The sequence below is a fragment of the Amia ocellicauda genome, chromosome 1, assembly GCF_036373705.1.
Source record: "Amia ocellicauda isolate fAmiCal2 chromosome 1, fAmiCal2.hap1, whole genome shotgun sequence".
In the NCBI taxonomy this organism is placed as follows: Eukaryota; Metazoa; Chordata; class Actinopteri; order Amiiformes; family Amiidae; genus Amia; species Amia ocellicauda.
In genome coordinates, this window is record NC_089850.1 from 2,850,358 (window position 1) to 2,868,693 (window position 18,336).

At 36.3% G+C, this 18,336-nt stretch overlaps 1 protein-coding gene across 1 annotated transcript in view; it reads left to right on the plus strand.

Moving 5' to 3' along the window:
* The first annotated feature begins 408 nt into the window (after positions 1–408).
* The window catches only part of vta1 (vesicle (multivesicular body) trafficking 1), a 61,021-nt gene continuing 43,093 nt past the window's right edge, over positions 409–18,336 (plus strand). The window contains exons 1-2 of the mRNA XM_066701651.1: positions 409–609; positions 13,679–13,773. Of these exons, the coding sequence (XP_066557748.1) occupies positions 519–609; positions 13,679–13,773 (186 nt within the window). The 5' untranslated portion in view covers positions 409–518. The remainder of the gene's footprint in view (positions 610–13,678; positions 13,774–18,336) is intronic.

Consider the following 18,336-nt stretch of genomic DNA (forward strand, 5'->3'; position numbering starts at 1 on the left):
GAAGAGAACAGAAAGAAAAACAAACACAGTCCAAACATTGCAATATAACTACTGTGAACAATAATTAAAATCCCATTTTAAATCATTATCCTCATTAAATAGAACTGACTTGGCATTTGGCTTTATAAAACAGTCTGCACTGAGAAGTCTTCCAATTTAAAGTTGATTTCAACTCATATCACAGTGTAAATAGTTTAATATTCAATTGATAAAATGTGCATGATTCATATTTAAACTACCTGTAAATGAATGCCAATAATCTAACTTCTTTAAAGCATGCACAGTTGGCCAAAAAGTAATGAATGTGCAGTTCTCCTTCAACTGCACATGCGCAATCAGTCTGCAGTAAGTCCTCCCCACCAATAGATGTCGCTGAGAGGCTGAGGAGAAACCGCATGATCCAGGAAGCGGAAGAGTATTCAATATTTTGTCAGAATAATTTTAGCAGTTGTTCCTTGTAGTGTGATTAAAGAACTGCAACGTACTTGTTTGTATTATCGATATTTACGTTTTTAAGGATGGCGTTACCACCCCAGTTAAAAGCCATTCAGCATCATTTACGAACTGCACAGGAACACGAGAAAAGGGACCCTGTTGTGGCTTATTACTGTGAGTCTGCATTTTCAATTGATTTACACCAGTACAATAGAAACAATGCTATAACACGGTCTGAAAAATACACGTTAACCTTATTCGCTGTGTTTTAATTAGGACAATAAAGAAAGTTTTTAGAGAAGACCATAAAACATGTATTGCATTTTGCCCCACTTCGCAACCAATCAATATATTGTTGTACATACATAGTGTCTCTTCTTTGGTTTGGTTCTTGTTTTCAGGATAGTTTTATTTTATTCGATTCGACTTTATATGTATTCAACGGTCATTTGAAATTTAAAAAAGTGTTTAGCACACATCGAAAAGGAGACTGATCTTAACTGTCAGACGAAGCAATATTGTCTTCGTCTTCTTTATATATTTACTGTTTAGTGTATACTGTGTTTGTTTAACTGCTGCCTGTGGGGAATTACAGATTGTCCAATACAATACATGTTCAAACTGTCCTATGTCCAAAGACATAACTTGAAAAATGGTTGGATCTGATCTTGAAAATATGAAATAATGATTTACTGAACACATTAAAACAGTACTAGTAAGATATAAGCAACAAGGAAGCACCCAAACTCTCAACACTTATCACTATTACATTGTCAAAATGTCTGCATTTGTTGACAGATTTGTGTCATCCCTGTCACACTGGACTTAAGATTGCTTTTCTTACTTGATATTTGATGAAAAAATAACTTAAATGTGTTATAAAAGATCTAATTATTTATCGTTCTATACAGATTCTGTTTAGGAGAATTATAAAGCTTTCCATTGATCTCTTACTAGTCACAGAAGACTAATTAGGCCCACGTCACACCTTTCATTTGTTGAATAGGCAATATTGTGTAATTTCAGCACACCTTTTCAGTGGCCTTTACATAATCAGTGTAAGTAATTAAGTAATTATATGGTGAATTTTACATTTGAAATCTATTAACACTTTATTGTTTAAATAAGTTTTGTTATTAATTAATTATTAGCTCTGTCAAAATACATCTAATCACATTGATATAACATTTGAACATTTGATTTTTAAATTGATCATATCCACTGTAATCTGACCTCAGGTGTATGTTTCATGCAGTTAACAGTAAAACGTGGAACGCCATAATGATATTAGAAAGTTTTAAACTTGTTTGTGTTTTATTATGAAAACTAAACATCCACTGAATATTTTGCGCCATTCCCTCCCCACATATTTTAACGCAGAATATTAAATTGAAGTACAGGAATAAATTGAAGAGTGTTATAAGGTGTAGTTGACTCTTGAGGAAGACCCCTGATTAAGGCAAATGTTTGCTATCCAGCACTGCTATTTATTTTTATTATTATGATGATGTCACAGTAAAGTAAAAAATAAATGAGAAAATCCTTCATACTATAGGTGTGTCTTTGCAATTTTGAATCATCCCATTAAAGAATGCAGGAGTACCTCAAATTGGCAACATAACTGAACATTCTGTCTTTATTGTAAATGAAACTTCCATTTGCATATTCACCATTGTCTACACTAAACACAGAAAAGTGGTGAAGTCTAGGCTACTAGTCAGTGAAAATAAAACATTATAATTTTATTCCTCATGACACATATTTGACTTGGGACAAGACCAAGGGACCAATTAAACAAAAGATGTTCATATGCAGATATTGTAAGCAATGGCGTAAATTGAGGAGGTCGGATGACTGGAACCCCTTATCGGAAAAATACAGGATATTGGACATTAATATTAATAAAGATTTACCTTTCTCTAGCTGCCCAGTTGAACATCATGTTTATCATGAAGAAACTATGTAATATTTTGCTGTAGTACAAATCAAAAGTTGGGCCCTTGATTAGAAACAATTGAGGAGTTTAGGAACAGAATTTTGATAACTTGCTTGCTTTTTGCTTAACATAGGCCTAATAAGGGTAAATTCAACAATGTTTTTGTTGGTTCAACATGGCAATTGTGAGCAAATGCAGGCAAGAATTATCCTATATTACAATAAAAGAGAGTTGAGGCATTTTTCTGAGATTCATATGAGGACAGCAGGGTACTATTCTGCAAGTATGGGACAAATATTTCATGTCAACACATTTTTTAATTTAATTACATTTTTAATTTATCACTTTCTGGATATCACATCACATTGGCTAAAAGGCCAGGTTTCCAGGTCCATTATGTCATATGGGTTAACTTGCAGGGAAGGATAAAATGCTGCTAGAAACTAGTAATGGTAAGCTTCCCAAACTGACAAAGTTGCTTAAGAACAATTGAACTGAATTTCCCCGTTCATACATATTTTGTTTTCTTTAGGGTATTCATAATCATAAAGAGCTGCTATGGACCATCATATTTAGTCATAGTTACTTTAAACTGCTGAATCTTCAATTGGTACGTTACACATTGAGTACAAAATACTGCAGACATAATTACTTGGAAGTTTAACTATCATACAACACAAGTTTATTATAATCTTCATGCCATTTTATCCTGCTAAATTCAAAATAGAAACTACTAGTTCAACGCCACCAAAAACTTAGGCGTAGGGGATGCATCGCCACCAATTTTGACAGATTCGCAAACACCCCCCTGATCCGAAACCAAACCATTTGAAACTACTTACACCACTGTGTATACATATAACTGTTTTGAATGGCGGGGCATGTGTGCTTTTGTTTTTAAGGTGGATTTTCATCCAAGATGGGCAGGCCTGAAAAATTAAATGTCTGGATTATGTTGCATTGCCTGACTTTGACCTATGACTTATATAGTGCATTTTGTAAGGATTTAAGATCTAATTCTGTGTCTTCAAAATGTGTATGTATAAACCAACATATTTAGGTTATTTTCCTGTTTTGGTTTAACTGCAAAACAGTACATACGGTTAAATTACATTTCATTCTTAGTAAAGGAAAAATTGAAAAACTTTTGAAAAACTAAAAAATTGAATTACACCTTTTTGAAAAATTGAATTTAAGAACCCCTAAAAAAGATAATTTGAACTTTTGCTTTCTCTGATTGGATATTGTTATTGTACTGAAATGCCTAAGCAGCATTATTGAAAATTCATTACATTTATTAACAGCTCCCTGCTTTGAAAGAAAAATGACAGCCACCTACTGCAGAGCAGACTTTTATGTTTTTCTTTCTTGCATTTCTTTTATGTTTTGAATTTAAGTGCATGGCTTTGTTCATAGTCATGACTAAATTCAGACGTATAAATGTACTACAAAATGTACTGCCAGGGTTTGTTCCTTGTTTTGAATTATTTATGTGTTAATCAGAATAAAGTAACTGTAATCTGGGGCTTGATTAAATGAATGTTTGCAATGTGAATCACTTGCACAAGCATCAATTATATTTCTCCAAATGGATATTGGACAGCTAAACTTTTGTGGTTTCACATCTTCAATGATTTGTGGTGCCAAATGAGCTTTTGGCATATCTTATTTCCCACAACAATACCATAGTATATTCTAGCTGTATTCAATCAAGTAAACAGTTGAGAGAAAACAACCATAGCAATAGCAGTGTCCTCTCTACAATACTGCGTGTGGTACACAGGGCCTCATATCTCTCCTCCACCAAGTTTTTTTCACAATACAAACAATGTTTTTTGTAGTTTTCCAGGGGTCATACCACCTGACTTGAACCAACCTCAACATGACTCAAAAATTATCAAATATTTGTGAAAGAATTGCTAATCTTGTTACTGCAGCACAGGGGCTATTTTGGATATTCTATTGTGATGCCATAACCTGTTCATAGTTTTCTTAAAGTAATATTACATTAAAAAAAAATGTTTGTATCGGTTGAAATTTGGAGAAATGCATTTTACGGACAAAAGTTTTTTGTTTTTTTAAAATAGAATACATTTAACTGTTTCACAACTTTTAATAATTTATAAGCCAAACTATTTGATTAATAGTTCCACCACCTGACATTTTGGGGCTTTGGAACACCAAAACTCCAAAAATGTATTATATATAAATAAAATTAAATTGGTTCCATATAAAGTAGATATCATAGAATCATTGTATATATTACATGTATTTCTTTAAAAAAATATTAGGAAAATAATGGCTTCAGACACAAAAAATGCATGTCATGTCACTGACCCTTTGACACATTGTTTAAAAAACATTCAATTAATATTTTCTCTCTGTGCACGAGCAATAGGCAACATTTCATTTGTATGGATTTTGGGCGTAACATGTAATTTGATGGAATTTTTAAATTTATTTGCATATATTTATCAAAAAATCTAAAAACTCACTATGCTTTTATTTGATAAAAACAAAAATATAATATAATTTAATATTAATGTTATAATTATTATATTAATATTATAATATAATGTTATTTAACATGAACAAATCAGTAACTAATGCATCAACAAGGCAAAAGTATTTTTTAATGTTAACTAATTAACTACTTGGATAATATATTTACAAAACATGAACAGTGTTTATTGGTGTTAACTAATGCACAGTTTGTACTACATCAGGCACTACCAAAAGGGTTAACCAATGCACAATGTGTGATGAAAACCATATAATTGATTATTATTTTTTAATCTCTCTACCTGAATAGTTTGTTAAGCCTACTGCATTTTTACGGGGATTGGAGAAATGTTAAAATCTTTCTTCTGAAGTCCTGCCTATACTTTTGCAATAGCCTATGTCTGTTGAGCAGTACATTAAATTACACTTACATTTAAAATAACTTAGAATACCCTATACATGTAGTTAAAAGCATTCAATACCAACCATTTTTTTCAACTGTATTTACTAAAAAAATAAACAATTTAATAACACCAGTCCATGTGTAAGTAAATACTATTAAAGCAATATTTAAAACTGTTGAATATAGTTTAACTGGATACTTAAAACTGCTTATTGAAGAATTAAGTAAAAATGCCTTTTAGTTTACAGTGGTTGCTGTAATTCAGGATGAACACTATGTAAAAATATCAATGTCCCATATCTTCTGTATAATCATTTTCCAAATAATGCATATTAGCACATAATACAGTTTGCAGTTTCTTTAACAAAAGTCATGTTGGCTATATGTATTTCCCCTGCAGCTTCTTCTGTATATAATTATATAGTGTCCCATTTTTTTACATAGTTACTGTAATAAAACCAATTAGGCTACATACAAATAATTAATACAAATATATTGAAGATTTGGCTGGGATTAAATCATAGTTTGAACCCACACGCTAATAGAGAACTACAAAACTGTACTCAGTTGCGGCATCATTTTTAGTAAGATGCCTCTTTCTTCTAATCAGAAATCTAACCGCTATGATGTACAGCATTGTAGTTTGCTATTAGCGGGTGGGTCAAAGTTTTGATTTAGGGCCAGATTAAATCAAAACTTTGACCCACCCGCTAATAGCAAACTACAGACCTATATATCATAGTGGTTACATTTATGATTAGAAGAAAGTGATATCTAAATAAAAATGATGCTGCAACTCAGTACAGTTCTGTAGTTTTCTATTAGCAGGTGGGTCAAAGTTTTGATTTAATCTGGCCCTTAATGTTGTTGTTTTTTTCACATTGTGAATTAATACTTGTACTGCTTGTATAGACTTAACCAAAGTATGGCACATGTAGGCTACTGTACAGTACAGTGTTCTAAGGAATAGAAATATGTAGCCTATGTTTGAAATAAGGTCAATATTACTGCAATGTAAATTGGTATTATATGGTGCATTTCACTATGAAAATAACTTAAACTAACATAATATAGGCTACTTTACCAGAACTGCACTAAACATGTTTAAATTATGATTTAATTAAAAACAGCAACAATAAATTTCAATTTAGTATTGCAGTAAGTATTTTTTGGGCTAAGGAACAGAAGTACATTATGCAAATTCTATTAAGCATTTATTTTGAGAATGCAGTATGTCTGCTGCAAGCGTGATTTATAAAATGGAACATTTTCTATCAGTACTGAATATTTTTAAAATCAGAATACCTAAATATAGGGATATAAGTGTATATGCAATATTTACTTTAGGGTACTTTATCACACTTTTACAAGCAACATTCACTACCTAGAAGAACATTCTCTAATCCTTTGCAAGATTACCCTAGTTAAGTCTCTCATTGCATATATTTCAGTCAACTGCCAGCAGGTGAAACTTCCAGATAATTGAAAGCTATTATTATGGGAATGTTGATTTTTAAAGGAATGCCATATGTCTACTTATGATCTTGTGGTGCCAGGTTTTAAGACTCTGGATTTGCATTAATTTGGAAATATTATGAAGTTTCTGCAGATTTAGCAAGCATATGTAACTGAAATAGAAATCCAAAGACCTTCAGGCTGTAGTGGCGACTTTTGTGATTTTTCAATTTCTTAATTTAATAGAAATGTGGCCTTAATAACCAATTTAGAAATTTGAGGGTAATATTTATATACAACCTTTTCATCACACTCTGTATACCTTAGAATCTGTGGAGATTAAAAACACTTGTAATGGCCATGTACTGAAGCAAGCCCTATAAAGGTTTTACATTAAAGGGATTTTTAATGCCACTTCCATTCAATATCCTCTGTTCAGTTCAAGCACACATTTTTTAAATCTGTGTCATGTTTCTACTTGAACATATCCTGCTACAATGTGAAGAACATTTTGTACATATCCACAGTGGGAGGAAGCGACTAAGATACCAAGCATGACTTGGGTCACCAGTTGGACACCTGTATGCTCCTAATAAGTACCCTGCATATCAAGAGTTACAGTTAAAGCTTTTACAGTTTTTGTTTTGGGCTATACAGTTACAGGTGAGAGACAAAGGACTGATGTAAGATTAAAAAGCATGGGTTACACATGAAAAACATGTTTGTCCAGTTTTACTTTTGTCCAAGCAATAATACATGCGTAGCATAAAGAAACATCAAGGAGTTCTCTCAGATCATCATCATTATTATTATACATTTATTTGTATATTCAGTACTTGATGTCTTATTTAAATTTGAGTTATATTCACAAGGAATTCTAATAGATCCCAAAAATGGGATCAGTCGGGTACTACATCAACTATAAAATGTATTGCAGGTTTATTAAAGTTCATTACCTTTTTGGTACACTTTACGCTGTAACCATTGATAATGTTGCCAAATGTTTCCATGTCATGTTTAATTTAGTCATTACCACCTCCAGCTCAAGACAATTTCTTCTTAACTGACCACGAGTGAAGGTGTAGACTACTTAGTGATTTATTCATTTATTATACAGCTTATGGTGGACATAACATATACACACTTCAAGACAGATATTAGGCTATAGTAAACAAGAAAATATACAATTTGACTTCAAGGGTTTACTGGCCCTGGAGGCAGGAGTAGATCTCAAAGTCAGAGAGGAGGAAAAGAGGGAGGCAGACTTGTTATTGGGGATATAAGTGGGTGGCGGGGCAGTGGAAGGCTAATGTGGGAGTAGAAGGCAGGGAATATTATGCAGTGGTGGTTAGAGAAGGATTGGAAGATTTACCTGAACATTTCAAACAAAGTAACACATTTGTTGCTCTGCTGGTGGAGATGTGCAAATCAAAACAGCGGTTTGACTGCACATGCTACATTTATTTATTTAATTAATTTAAATATATATTATTTTCATGCTGGGAGTGAAAATATGCCTTTTACAGTTGATCATCTAGCTTTAAGAAGGTGCTCAAAGAAAATAACCTACATTTTCAATCATGATTTCAGGTAAAAAAAAAAAAAAATGATGGGCAAAACGTTTAGCCTAAATACTTTGGTTCCAATGGTATTTAAACAACTTTGTGATACAAAGATACCAGGTACATACTGAATGGGGTATAAGTGAGTTATACAAGTCTTGGAGACAAAAATACCATGAATAACCATTGAGGAAGTAAAATGTACCTGTGAATAAACTTCACATATTTAAGATTGTGTAATATGATGAGAAAATCTACACTTGAGTAAGTGTCCTACTTTCAGAATTGGAAGTTGACGTGATATCTTGTTCAGTACAATAGCAGGAACACAATACATGACACCCACTACCATTTTTTAAATCATAGAATAATATGTAATGTAAGAATAAAAACCTGTTTTCTAAAAATAATTTTCACATGTAAGAGATCATTCTAAATAGACTACACTACAGGTATAAGTTTCTAAAAGCTATGGGTTTTCTAATAGTTATTGCTAATAAAGCTCTCTGATCACATTTTATGTGCAATCTGAAGTGCATGCATACCCCTGTGAATGGATTTTGCACAAACATTGAGACTCGAATAGAATATTGGACAGTCTTTTGCTGAAAGGTTGTAGTGGTTCTGCTGAGATTTTTTTTATTTTGATATTGATAAGAAATGGTATATTTCAAATGTTTTCACCTCTGTGTTTCCATTTTTTAAAGTAAATTACCCAATTCTTCAAAATTCAGTACATTTTTTTTTTTTTTTACTTTACTAGCATCAGTTTCCTTCTTATATTTTAATACAATATTTAAGTATACCACTGGGGGGCAGCATTGATACAGTACCAGCTTTTACATTTACCCTAACTCATGTTGTAGTAATGCCCTACACTATCAGACACAACTAAGAGACGGTGCCTATCTTTAATTAAAATTGCCCATTGCAGTTCATGGAAGAGATTGGGTAAGGGATTTTCAAATAAAGAAGTGCTTGCAAAAATGTACTTTACACGACTTAAAACAGAATGCTGTGGAGCAGCCTTTAAAGTATAATGGATTCTGATTGGCTTGTGTTCTTGTCTGTAGTTAGGATTGTGTGTGATTTGGCTTTGTCCATTGAAATATTCTCTTAGAATTTCCCTCCCAAAATACATTGTCTACTGTACCACTACTATTACTATTATCGCTACTAAAAACCCCTCTATAGAGCCATAGTTTTAATAAGATTAACAATTAGGTTTTACTGTGGTTCTGCAAATGTATTTCATGTTCTCCTTCAAATGTCCTTACAAAAAAATAAGCTTCAGCTGTCTGGTGCACTGACAAACAAATCTATGGAAAAAAACTCTCTTTGACATTGTTTTCCCTCTTGGTCTCTGGAGTTAATCCAGTCTTCAAATTAAACTGCAGCTACATAATAACATCCTTGTAGTAAGGAAGGCAGAACGCGCGGGCTGACATTCCTGAATGCACAATTCTGTTCCTACTGCAGATTTCAATTGAAAATACCGGGTCACTTCCCAAGACAGAGGATTTGCACTTTTATTCTGCAATACATGAAACATGTGTCTGGAAGTCAGTAAGGGTACACAATAGAAGTGTTTCCCAGCCATTTAAAGCTCAAAGCACACCCACTTAACTTTAACATTTTGCATGGGACGTCAACCTCTCCTGCCCACCCACCTGCTAACACCTCCAGTTTTGTAAACTTAAAAATAAATCTCAACTTATTAAACACCAGCTTGTCTTGATTCACAGACACTTTTGATTCTGGTAGAAACTTATTCTTGATTTAACAATGTCATCTTTAGGGGAAAAAAAGTACAAAGTAAAATGTAAAGATTACACAATGTTTATTATAATTCGTAGATATTAATGAACAAATAGGGATTAAATACATTTGTTAGGGAGATGGGAACACACCAAAAATCAGAAGGCCTGCATATCATCTGATTCCCAAGCAATTCTGCCAGAAAACATTGGTAAAATGTATTGGAAGGCATTATTTCCTTATTTCTAATAATAATGGACTGAAACCATTACTAAGACATTCTTTCAAAAAGCACCTTATTGCAATCTCATAATTTCTTGAAAATGTAACTAGGGGCCGGATTAAATCAAAACTTTGACCCACCTGCTAATAGAAAACTACAGAACTATACTCAGTTGCGTATTAATTTTTAATAAGATGACACTTTCTTCTAATCATAAACGTAACTGCTATGATGTACAGGTTTGTAGTTTGCTATTAGCAGATCAGTCAAAGTTTTGATTTCATCCAGCCGTAGGGAAAAAAAAAAAAATGCTTTTGGATTCCAGTTGCATATATGAGATATATATATGAGAGGCCTAACTGTTTTGTTTTACTATGTTTAACAGCAAATGTATACGTCAGTAAATGTAAGATTAATTGTCCAGGTGGTCTGATGAATTGATCAAAATTAGATTAAAACCTATAATATGTCATATAATTAACAAAGTTTACATTTGTTATACTATTTTGAGGAATTACATTCTATTGAGATGGTACTGCAATAGACTTGGAAGATCACCAACTTTATTTTAAACTTGAAACTGAAAGAAAAAAGGATCTTCAGGAAGTGACCAAATGCTCTTGACACTGTGCAGCAGCTGTGAGTTGCAGGCCATTACAAAAGTTTAAGCAGGATTGTCTTGTGGCTCTGTTACCACAACAACAGATACATTTTGCATAGTAACAAGAATGATACCATACTACCCCCCAACCCTCCAAAAAAAAAGAAAGAAGAAGAAAAGAAAGTGAATGCCTGGAGCCAAAAAGATTTTCCTAAAATGCAAGGGAATGTTACTTTTCTTTTTATTGCCTTGTATTTTGAATGGACTCAGTGTTGCATTGTTTCAAATTAGGAAAATGTGAGATACAGCAGCATGGGCGTCATGGCTCGACAAAGGAGGACATTGTACAATGCATACTCTGATCTGCTGAGAAAGGGGGCAACATCAGATGGCAGCAAGAAACATCTCATAGCTGTATATGTTGTGATACGAACCCTAGAGGAAACATGGTTACAGCTGGGATAACTTTATATAAAGTTGTATGAGAGCATTCCATCTTTCAGCATTATACTACAAGCATAACAAAAAACATCATAAGATCTTGCCACAGTCTTTCTGTACATTTACAACATACCTTTTTTTCATTAGTTTGCATCCAGCCCATTAGAAAGTGCCATTTGAAAGGACATTACTGCTTGAGCTCAGTCTTTAGCATGTCTGTACTTTATGTCCTTTGACATTCACTGAAATTTACAGGCTTACAAGAGATGGTGGATGCTTGGAAAGATGTGCACATTTACAAGTATTTTCCACATAAAATCACAGCCACAATACTGTGCAGTCAAACATGCCAGAACAGCTTATTCAGCATACTGTACAGTAACTAGTGATCCCCGAAGACCTGTGAGCCAGTGTGTTGTATTGAGCTTACATTGTGTGGAGCTTTGAATTTTTTTTCTTCATGCCAGATAGCACAGTGAAGTAATATCTTTAATTGATGACCTTCTGTCTGATTTTTTATATTTTTTATATAGTAAACTGCATAATAACTTTGAACAGTGTGTAGTGTCACATATTGACATTTTATCCTTTACCCACTTTGTATTATTCTATTAAATCAATCCTGATATGCTTGAGAAATAATTAATATCAAACTGCTTTTCATTTTGATAGTGTATGATGATGGTATGCTTGGTTTTTTAATGATCTCCTCAAAATGTAATGATTTTATACATGGAGTCCTTGACTATAACAGCCAGTGCATTCAAAGCCCTATTAGTAACTCGTTAGCATGTCTAGAATGTTCATTTTACCTAATCATTATATTCTCAAATCTCAAACTGTATGTCTCTAATATATAGACTAATTGTTTTGATATGTTTGAAAGCAAGTTTGGTATGTTTGTATATATGAGTTGACATTCAGAAAGTGGGGAAAAATACACAATTACTATAGTTTTAAATGATTTAGAATCATTGACGTATTGATGGTCAGATTTAAGTTTTCTTTATTATTTTTTAAAATAATAATAATTTATAATAATTATAATAACAAATACATTTAAAACCTTTTCTTTTTCTTTGGTTTAATATACCTGAAAAAAAGAGAACATTATTCTTAATTGCCATGTGTTTTTATTAATAATGTTTGATAGTATTTTTGTTTCCTGTAAATAACCACGCTACTTGTTCGACTTTTTACTTCTAAAAGTGCCTTTTTCGAAAGTATCCATCTTTCCTTGATTGTGAAAGTTGAACATTTCTTTACACTTTGACACAACCATGAGAGGCTTTAGACAACTTCGAAGTGCATTTTCAGGTTGTTTTCTCGCAAATATTTTCTTGATTTAATACAGTGAAAATGGGACCACTCCCACTTTATTGTTGGGCGGGATTAAATACAACTTTTTACCAGCTGCTAATAGCAAAGTACATAATTGTACATCACAGGATTTAATTAAGTAGCATCTAACTAAACATGAAACCGTGACTGATGTACATTAGTATTCTAGTAGCGGCTGTGTGAAAGTTGTGTTTTATTCCATCGCGTTCAAGAACGGAGCTGTGAGAAACTTGTTTTGCGGTGCAAATTGTTAGATTTAATACCACGTAAGTTTAGCAGCATGATATCCATTCGCGACTCACAGAGCAAACATTTTTGATTTAATCCTGCCCTTAGGCTAAGTTTTTACATAAACACCACATTTTGATTTTCACACTATATAAAGTTTGACAATCTGTGTCTACTTTTCCTTTTCTCATACTGTTTCCTCTAGTGAAAAATACTTTTTAATCTTTTATATTACTCTTATTACCAGTCTTCATGGTTTAGGAAAAAACAAAACAAAAACCTACAACTTTTTTGGTAACTGCATTCAAAAATGTTCAGACCTCTCTTTAGCATTTGAAACACTGCAACATTTGAAATCATCAGTTGGTCTTTTTTAGTTTTCCTCTTTCAGGCTTTGGGACTATTTCATAGCTACAAGCTCTTCTGTGTTGACTGGTCTGTACTTCAGATAAAAACATTTATTTTCTTAAACCTCTTTTCTTGTGACTGAATGGTAACTATGGATACACAAGTATAGTGTTTTGTCTCCTCTGCGGCCATGGTAATTCACCATATAGTCAGTGAGGGATTATAGTGTCATCGGAGTTACTAACATGCCAGTAAAATAAATCTGGTTTTACATTTTTGTTTCAAATGGATTTCTTTTTATTTTAAGCCAATGGTTTAATTATCCTTTATCTCAGATGACCCTATATGTTTAATTACAGGGCTACATTTTCCAGTGTGTGTTGCTGGAAAGGTATAGAGAAAAAATTGAATTGGTGTGTCTACATTCATGTTATCCCTCTTTCAGGTCGTCTCTATGCCATGCAGACAGGCATGAAACTGGACAGTAAAACCCCAGAGTGTCGTAAGTTCCTAGTGAAATTGATGGATCAATTGGAGACGGTAAGGCATTTTGTATATATAATGAAAAGTAACTCCTTGTTTTTGATTTGTTCCCCAAGAGTTTTGTAATCTTTTCTTGAATTCTGCAGTACTAACAAAATACTATACTAAAATATTAACAAGCATAGGTCATCTTCTAATTCATAGATATGGCCCTGCATTTTCTGCAGCTTGTTTTTTGATGCTATGCCTTAGATGTCCTTGCAGCCTCCCCAGTTATTGTATTCAGAATTAATAAATCAACAAATTGTATTTTGACTAATTAAAAAAAATAGTATAAATGGTAATTTAATAAATCAATGGTATTAAAAAAAAAACATGGAGAGACTTAAATATGTAGTCGACTCAAAAACTTTGAAAAAAGCCACAATATACTGATATTTATCGCCAGAAATTTTAAAAGGCTTAGGTTGACAGCTATCAAACGTCCCCCTGCTGGAAAAACGTAAGGGAGTTATGAATGCTGACCAGATGTTATTTTTGTTTTGACAGAGGCATCTGTCTATGCTAATATTTCCCTGGAATTAAAATATAATGTCGATCTACATGCATTTCTAAACACATTTATAATAAATGTAGGAGTAATTCAGCAACAACAGCACGTCAACTGAGAAGGACTGTCTACCCCAAATCGCTGGAGTTGCATATTGCACAATACACACATTTTACAACTGGTAAAGATGTCCAATAGTGTACCTGTAGTTACTGACAAGTCTACAGAAGCAAAAGATAAGTATGTTTTGCACATTTTATTTGTTTTCCAAGGAATATCGAATACCTCCAAAGTGAAAGTAATATTAGCCGATAGCATTCATGTTAACTCATTGGTTCCACGTGTTAATTTTAATAATGAGACTTTGCCTTCGAAAATGCAAGATCAAGGCATACAAAGACATTAATTGAGGTTTACTTCCAAATTCAAAACATTTGACTTGTTAAGTATACATTGCTCAAGCACATTTTTTTTACATTTTAAAGACCACCTGACAGCAACTATCCAACAAGATGTACTTTACCTATAAAGTTGCCACCTGAGCCAAGTCTAACAAGATTGGGCAGCTGGTATTTTGCTGCTAAATATAATCCAAATGCATCCCTTTTTGCGCAGGCTTTGTGGAAAAAGAAAACCAAACACTGTAATATTAAAGAACCTATTGAAATTGCTTACAGAAGTGAAATGTTTTAAATTATTTTGCAATAAATACTATTTTATTGGTGTAAGTATTTTACATTACAATAATAAAAACAATCTAAACAAATTTTAATACTTATGATTAATTTTTTTTTTAAATCAATTCTTAAAATCACTTAAATTTTTTAAAATCTTAGTGATTAACAAAACATATGAACTCAAATAAACAAGTGCATAAAACAATAAAACAAACTTGTGATAAAGCAAAACTGCAAACCAACAAAAGAGTCAAATACATTGAAATTAACTGAAAATGCACCGGACAAATCAAAAAACAAATAAAATGATAAAAATAAAAAACAAACCAAAACAGCATTTAAAATCAAAATCCTAATGGCCAATGTATTTGACAAAAGAAAAAAACAGAACAAAACTAACCAAAAAAACCCAAACTAGTGCTTTAAAAACAACTAAATCTTTAAAAACAGTTAAAATTCATTTTTAGAAGTCATTTTAGAAAAAACAATCTTTCATAAAATAGTTAAAAGATCTTGGACTCGGGCTCCAGCAGGGGGAGATGGCCGTCCCCGGAGGTGGGTCCCATCATGGGATCCTGAGCTCCCCCAGATCTTGTATCTGCCAGTTCTTAAAGGCTTCCTCCTTGCCCCTCTGATGGACCTCCAGATTGACGTAATCCCTAATAAGTACCATGCCCCTCCGCGCGATGACAATTGGGTCCAGCTCCTGCTTGTTAAACAGACAGATGTTCCGTCCCTCCCACAGGACCTGTTTCACTGCGCAGACGACAGCACCTCAGGGTGGGAGATGTCAATCCCCTGGTTGGACCATATAGGATCTGCTGGGCGGTCGCCCGCACAGGAACGGCAAACCTGTGTAGGAACGGAGAAAACAGGAGCCAGACCCTGCAGGCGGAGGGGCAACCCCTAAAGATATGAGCCTCCGTCTCCTTCCCCAGGCAACACTTGTAGGGGCAGATGTCATAAGGGGCTAGGCCCCTTCTGTGCATGAACACTCGGGTGGGGAGACACCGACTCACAGCCATCCAGGAGACATCTTTCTGCGTATTTGTGAGGCAAACGTGCGTAGCGTTAGCCCAGATAAACCGGCAGGTTTCGGGAGGGAAATCTTCTATCCGGCTGGTCTCCTGGGTAGATCTCATCTGGCTACAGATGGTCTTATAGTCCCAGGAGGCCAGCACGACTTTATGGAGGCCTACTTCGAGCGCAAAGGCTCGGAGCGCCCTATAGAACGGCAGGGGATCCCACGAGTGCGGCCTGGTGTTATCCATAAATCCATAAATCCATAAATATAATTCTCGTCACTAGTTTTGCGACGACCTTATCTGGGGGGAAGATCATTCCTACGTAGAGGAGTATCGGGAAGAGGATGGCCTTTACGACCAGCACCTTACCAGCCATCGTCAAGGTCCTTGTGCTCCAGCCGTGGATCTTTCTTTGGACTTTAGATAAAGCCTCCTCCCAGCTCCGGGTGCCCGTGTTGGTCCCGTCGATCGTGATCCCCAGAACCTTGATGGACGGCTTCACAGGGAACACGGTCGGCGGGCCCCGGCCGACAGGCCATGCTCTGGAGAGGTAGACCTCGCTCTTGGCCCTATTGACAGCGGCCCTATTGACAGCGGCCCCCGTCGCCCTGCAGAAGCCATCCAGCAGTTCCTCAACCCTGGCCACGGACGGCCCGTCCGTGCAGACCACGGCCACGTCGTCCATATAGGCCAGGGCTTTCAGTTGCTCTCCGCCGGAACCCGGGAGATGGAAACCTGTCACCCGGACGTCCCGGCGGATCGCCTGCATGAACGGCTCCAGACAGAGGACGTACAGCAGGGCTGACAGGGGACAACCCTGTCGGACCCCCGACCTGACCGGAAATGGTTCGGTCAGGTGGCGGTTCACAAGGACCCTGCTGCTTAGGCCGCTGTAGATGATCTTAACCCACTTCCTCAGGCCAAGAGCGAGACCCATCCTCTCCATAACGAGGTGCAGGTATTCGTGGCCCACTCTGTCGAAGGCTTTCTCCTGGTCCAGGCTGATTAGGACCAGGGGAAGCCCTCTCTCGTTCGAGTAGGCCACGACATCCCTGAGCAGCATGGCGTTGTCGGCCGCTGATCTCCGATTTGAGGGAGTGGCCGCTGCAGATGGAGCGCCAGTGCTTTGGCCAGTATCTTGTAGTCGGTGCACAGGAGGCTGCCTGGCCGCCAGTTCCTCAGATCCTTTGGATCTCCCTCTTATGAAGAAGAGAGAGGATACTCCTCTTCATAGAAGGGGCCAGTCTACTCTCTCTGTACATCGACCCCAAGACCTGAGCCAGATCTTCCTTAAGCACCTCCCAAAAGATCTTATAGAATTCAGCAGGGATCCAATCGGGACCTGGTGTCCTTCCAGAGTTAAGACTCTTTATCACCTGGGAGAGTTCAGTGGTGGTGATCTCTGGATCCTCCTCTGCCTCCTCGTCCCCCTTGTTGCGGGACTCCAACAGGGACAGAAAGTGATGGATCAGATTTTGATCCACCACCTTCTGATCGTACAACTCCCTGTAGAAGTCCCGCACCACTGTCTCAACAGCCTCTCTGCCCTCCACCTCCTGCCCCGAGGAGTCGATCATGGAGGACATTGCAGGCCGCCTCTCCTTCATTTTCTTGAAGAAGAAGCGGCTGCACTTCTCGTCGTCCTCCATGATGCGGACCCTGGAAAGGACCTTGATCTTTTCTTGCTCCTCCCGATAGAGGGCGGAGAGACTAAGTTTGACCCGGGCCACCTCCTCAGCTAGGTCGAAGCCTCTGAGCTGTAAAAGACTGAGGTGCTGGAGGCGGGCGTTTAGATGGGAATATCTCGCCCGCCTCTCGCGAGCTTTCCGTTTCCCCAGCTGAATGAAGTAGCCCTTGGTCCTTTTCTTCACCATCTCCCACCACTCTATGGGAGAATCAAAAAGGTCCTTCAGGGTCCTCCACTCCTCGAGGCGTCTGCTAAAGGTCTTAATAACATGCGGGTCATCGAGCAGAGAGGTGTTGAGCTTCCAGACCCCAGGCCCCGACTCCCGTGTGCTCAGAATGAGCACCTCTGTCGTCAGGAGCCTGTGGTCTGAAAAGAAGACCGCCTCCGAAGACATGGCGGTCCTCTCCAGTGGCTTACTGAGGAGGATGAGATCTATCCTGGAGAAGGAGGAGCCAGAAGAACTCACCCAGGTGAACAAGGGGACCAGGTCCCGACCTGCGTCGCAGAGTTCAAAGTCCTCCACGAACGCAGCGAGGTCCCTGCTGGATCTATCGTTGCAGGGCTTACTCCGGTCTACATCCCTCATAGCACAGTTGAAATTACCTGAAATGATAACTGGTAAGGTGCCGATCAGGAGCGGGCGTAGCTGAGGGAGAAAGAGGACTCTCTCTCTCTGGCTGG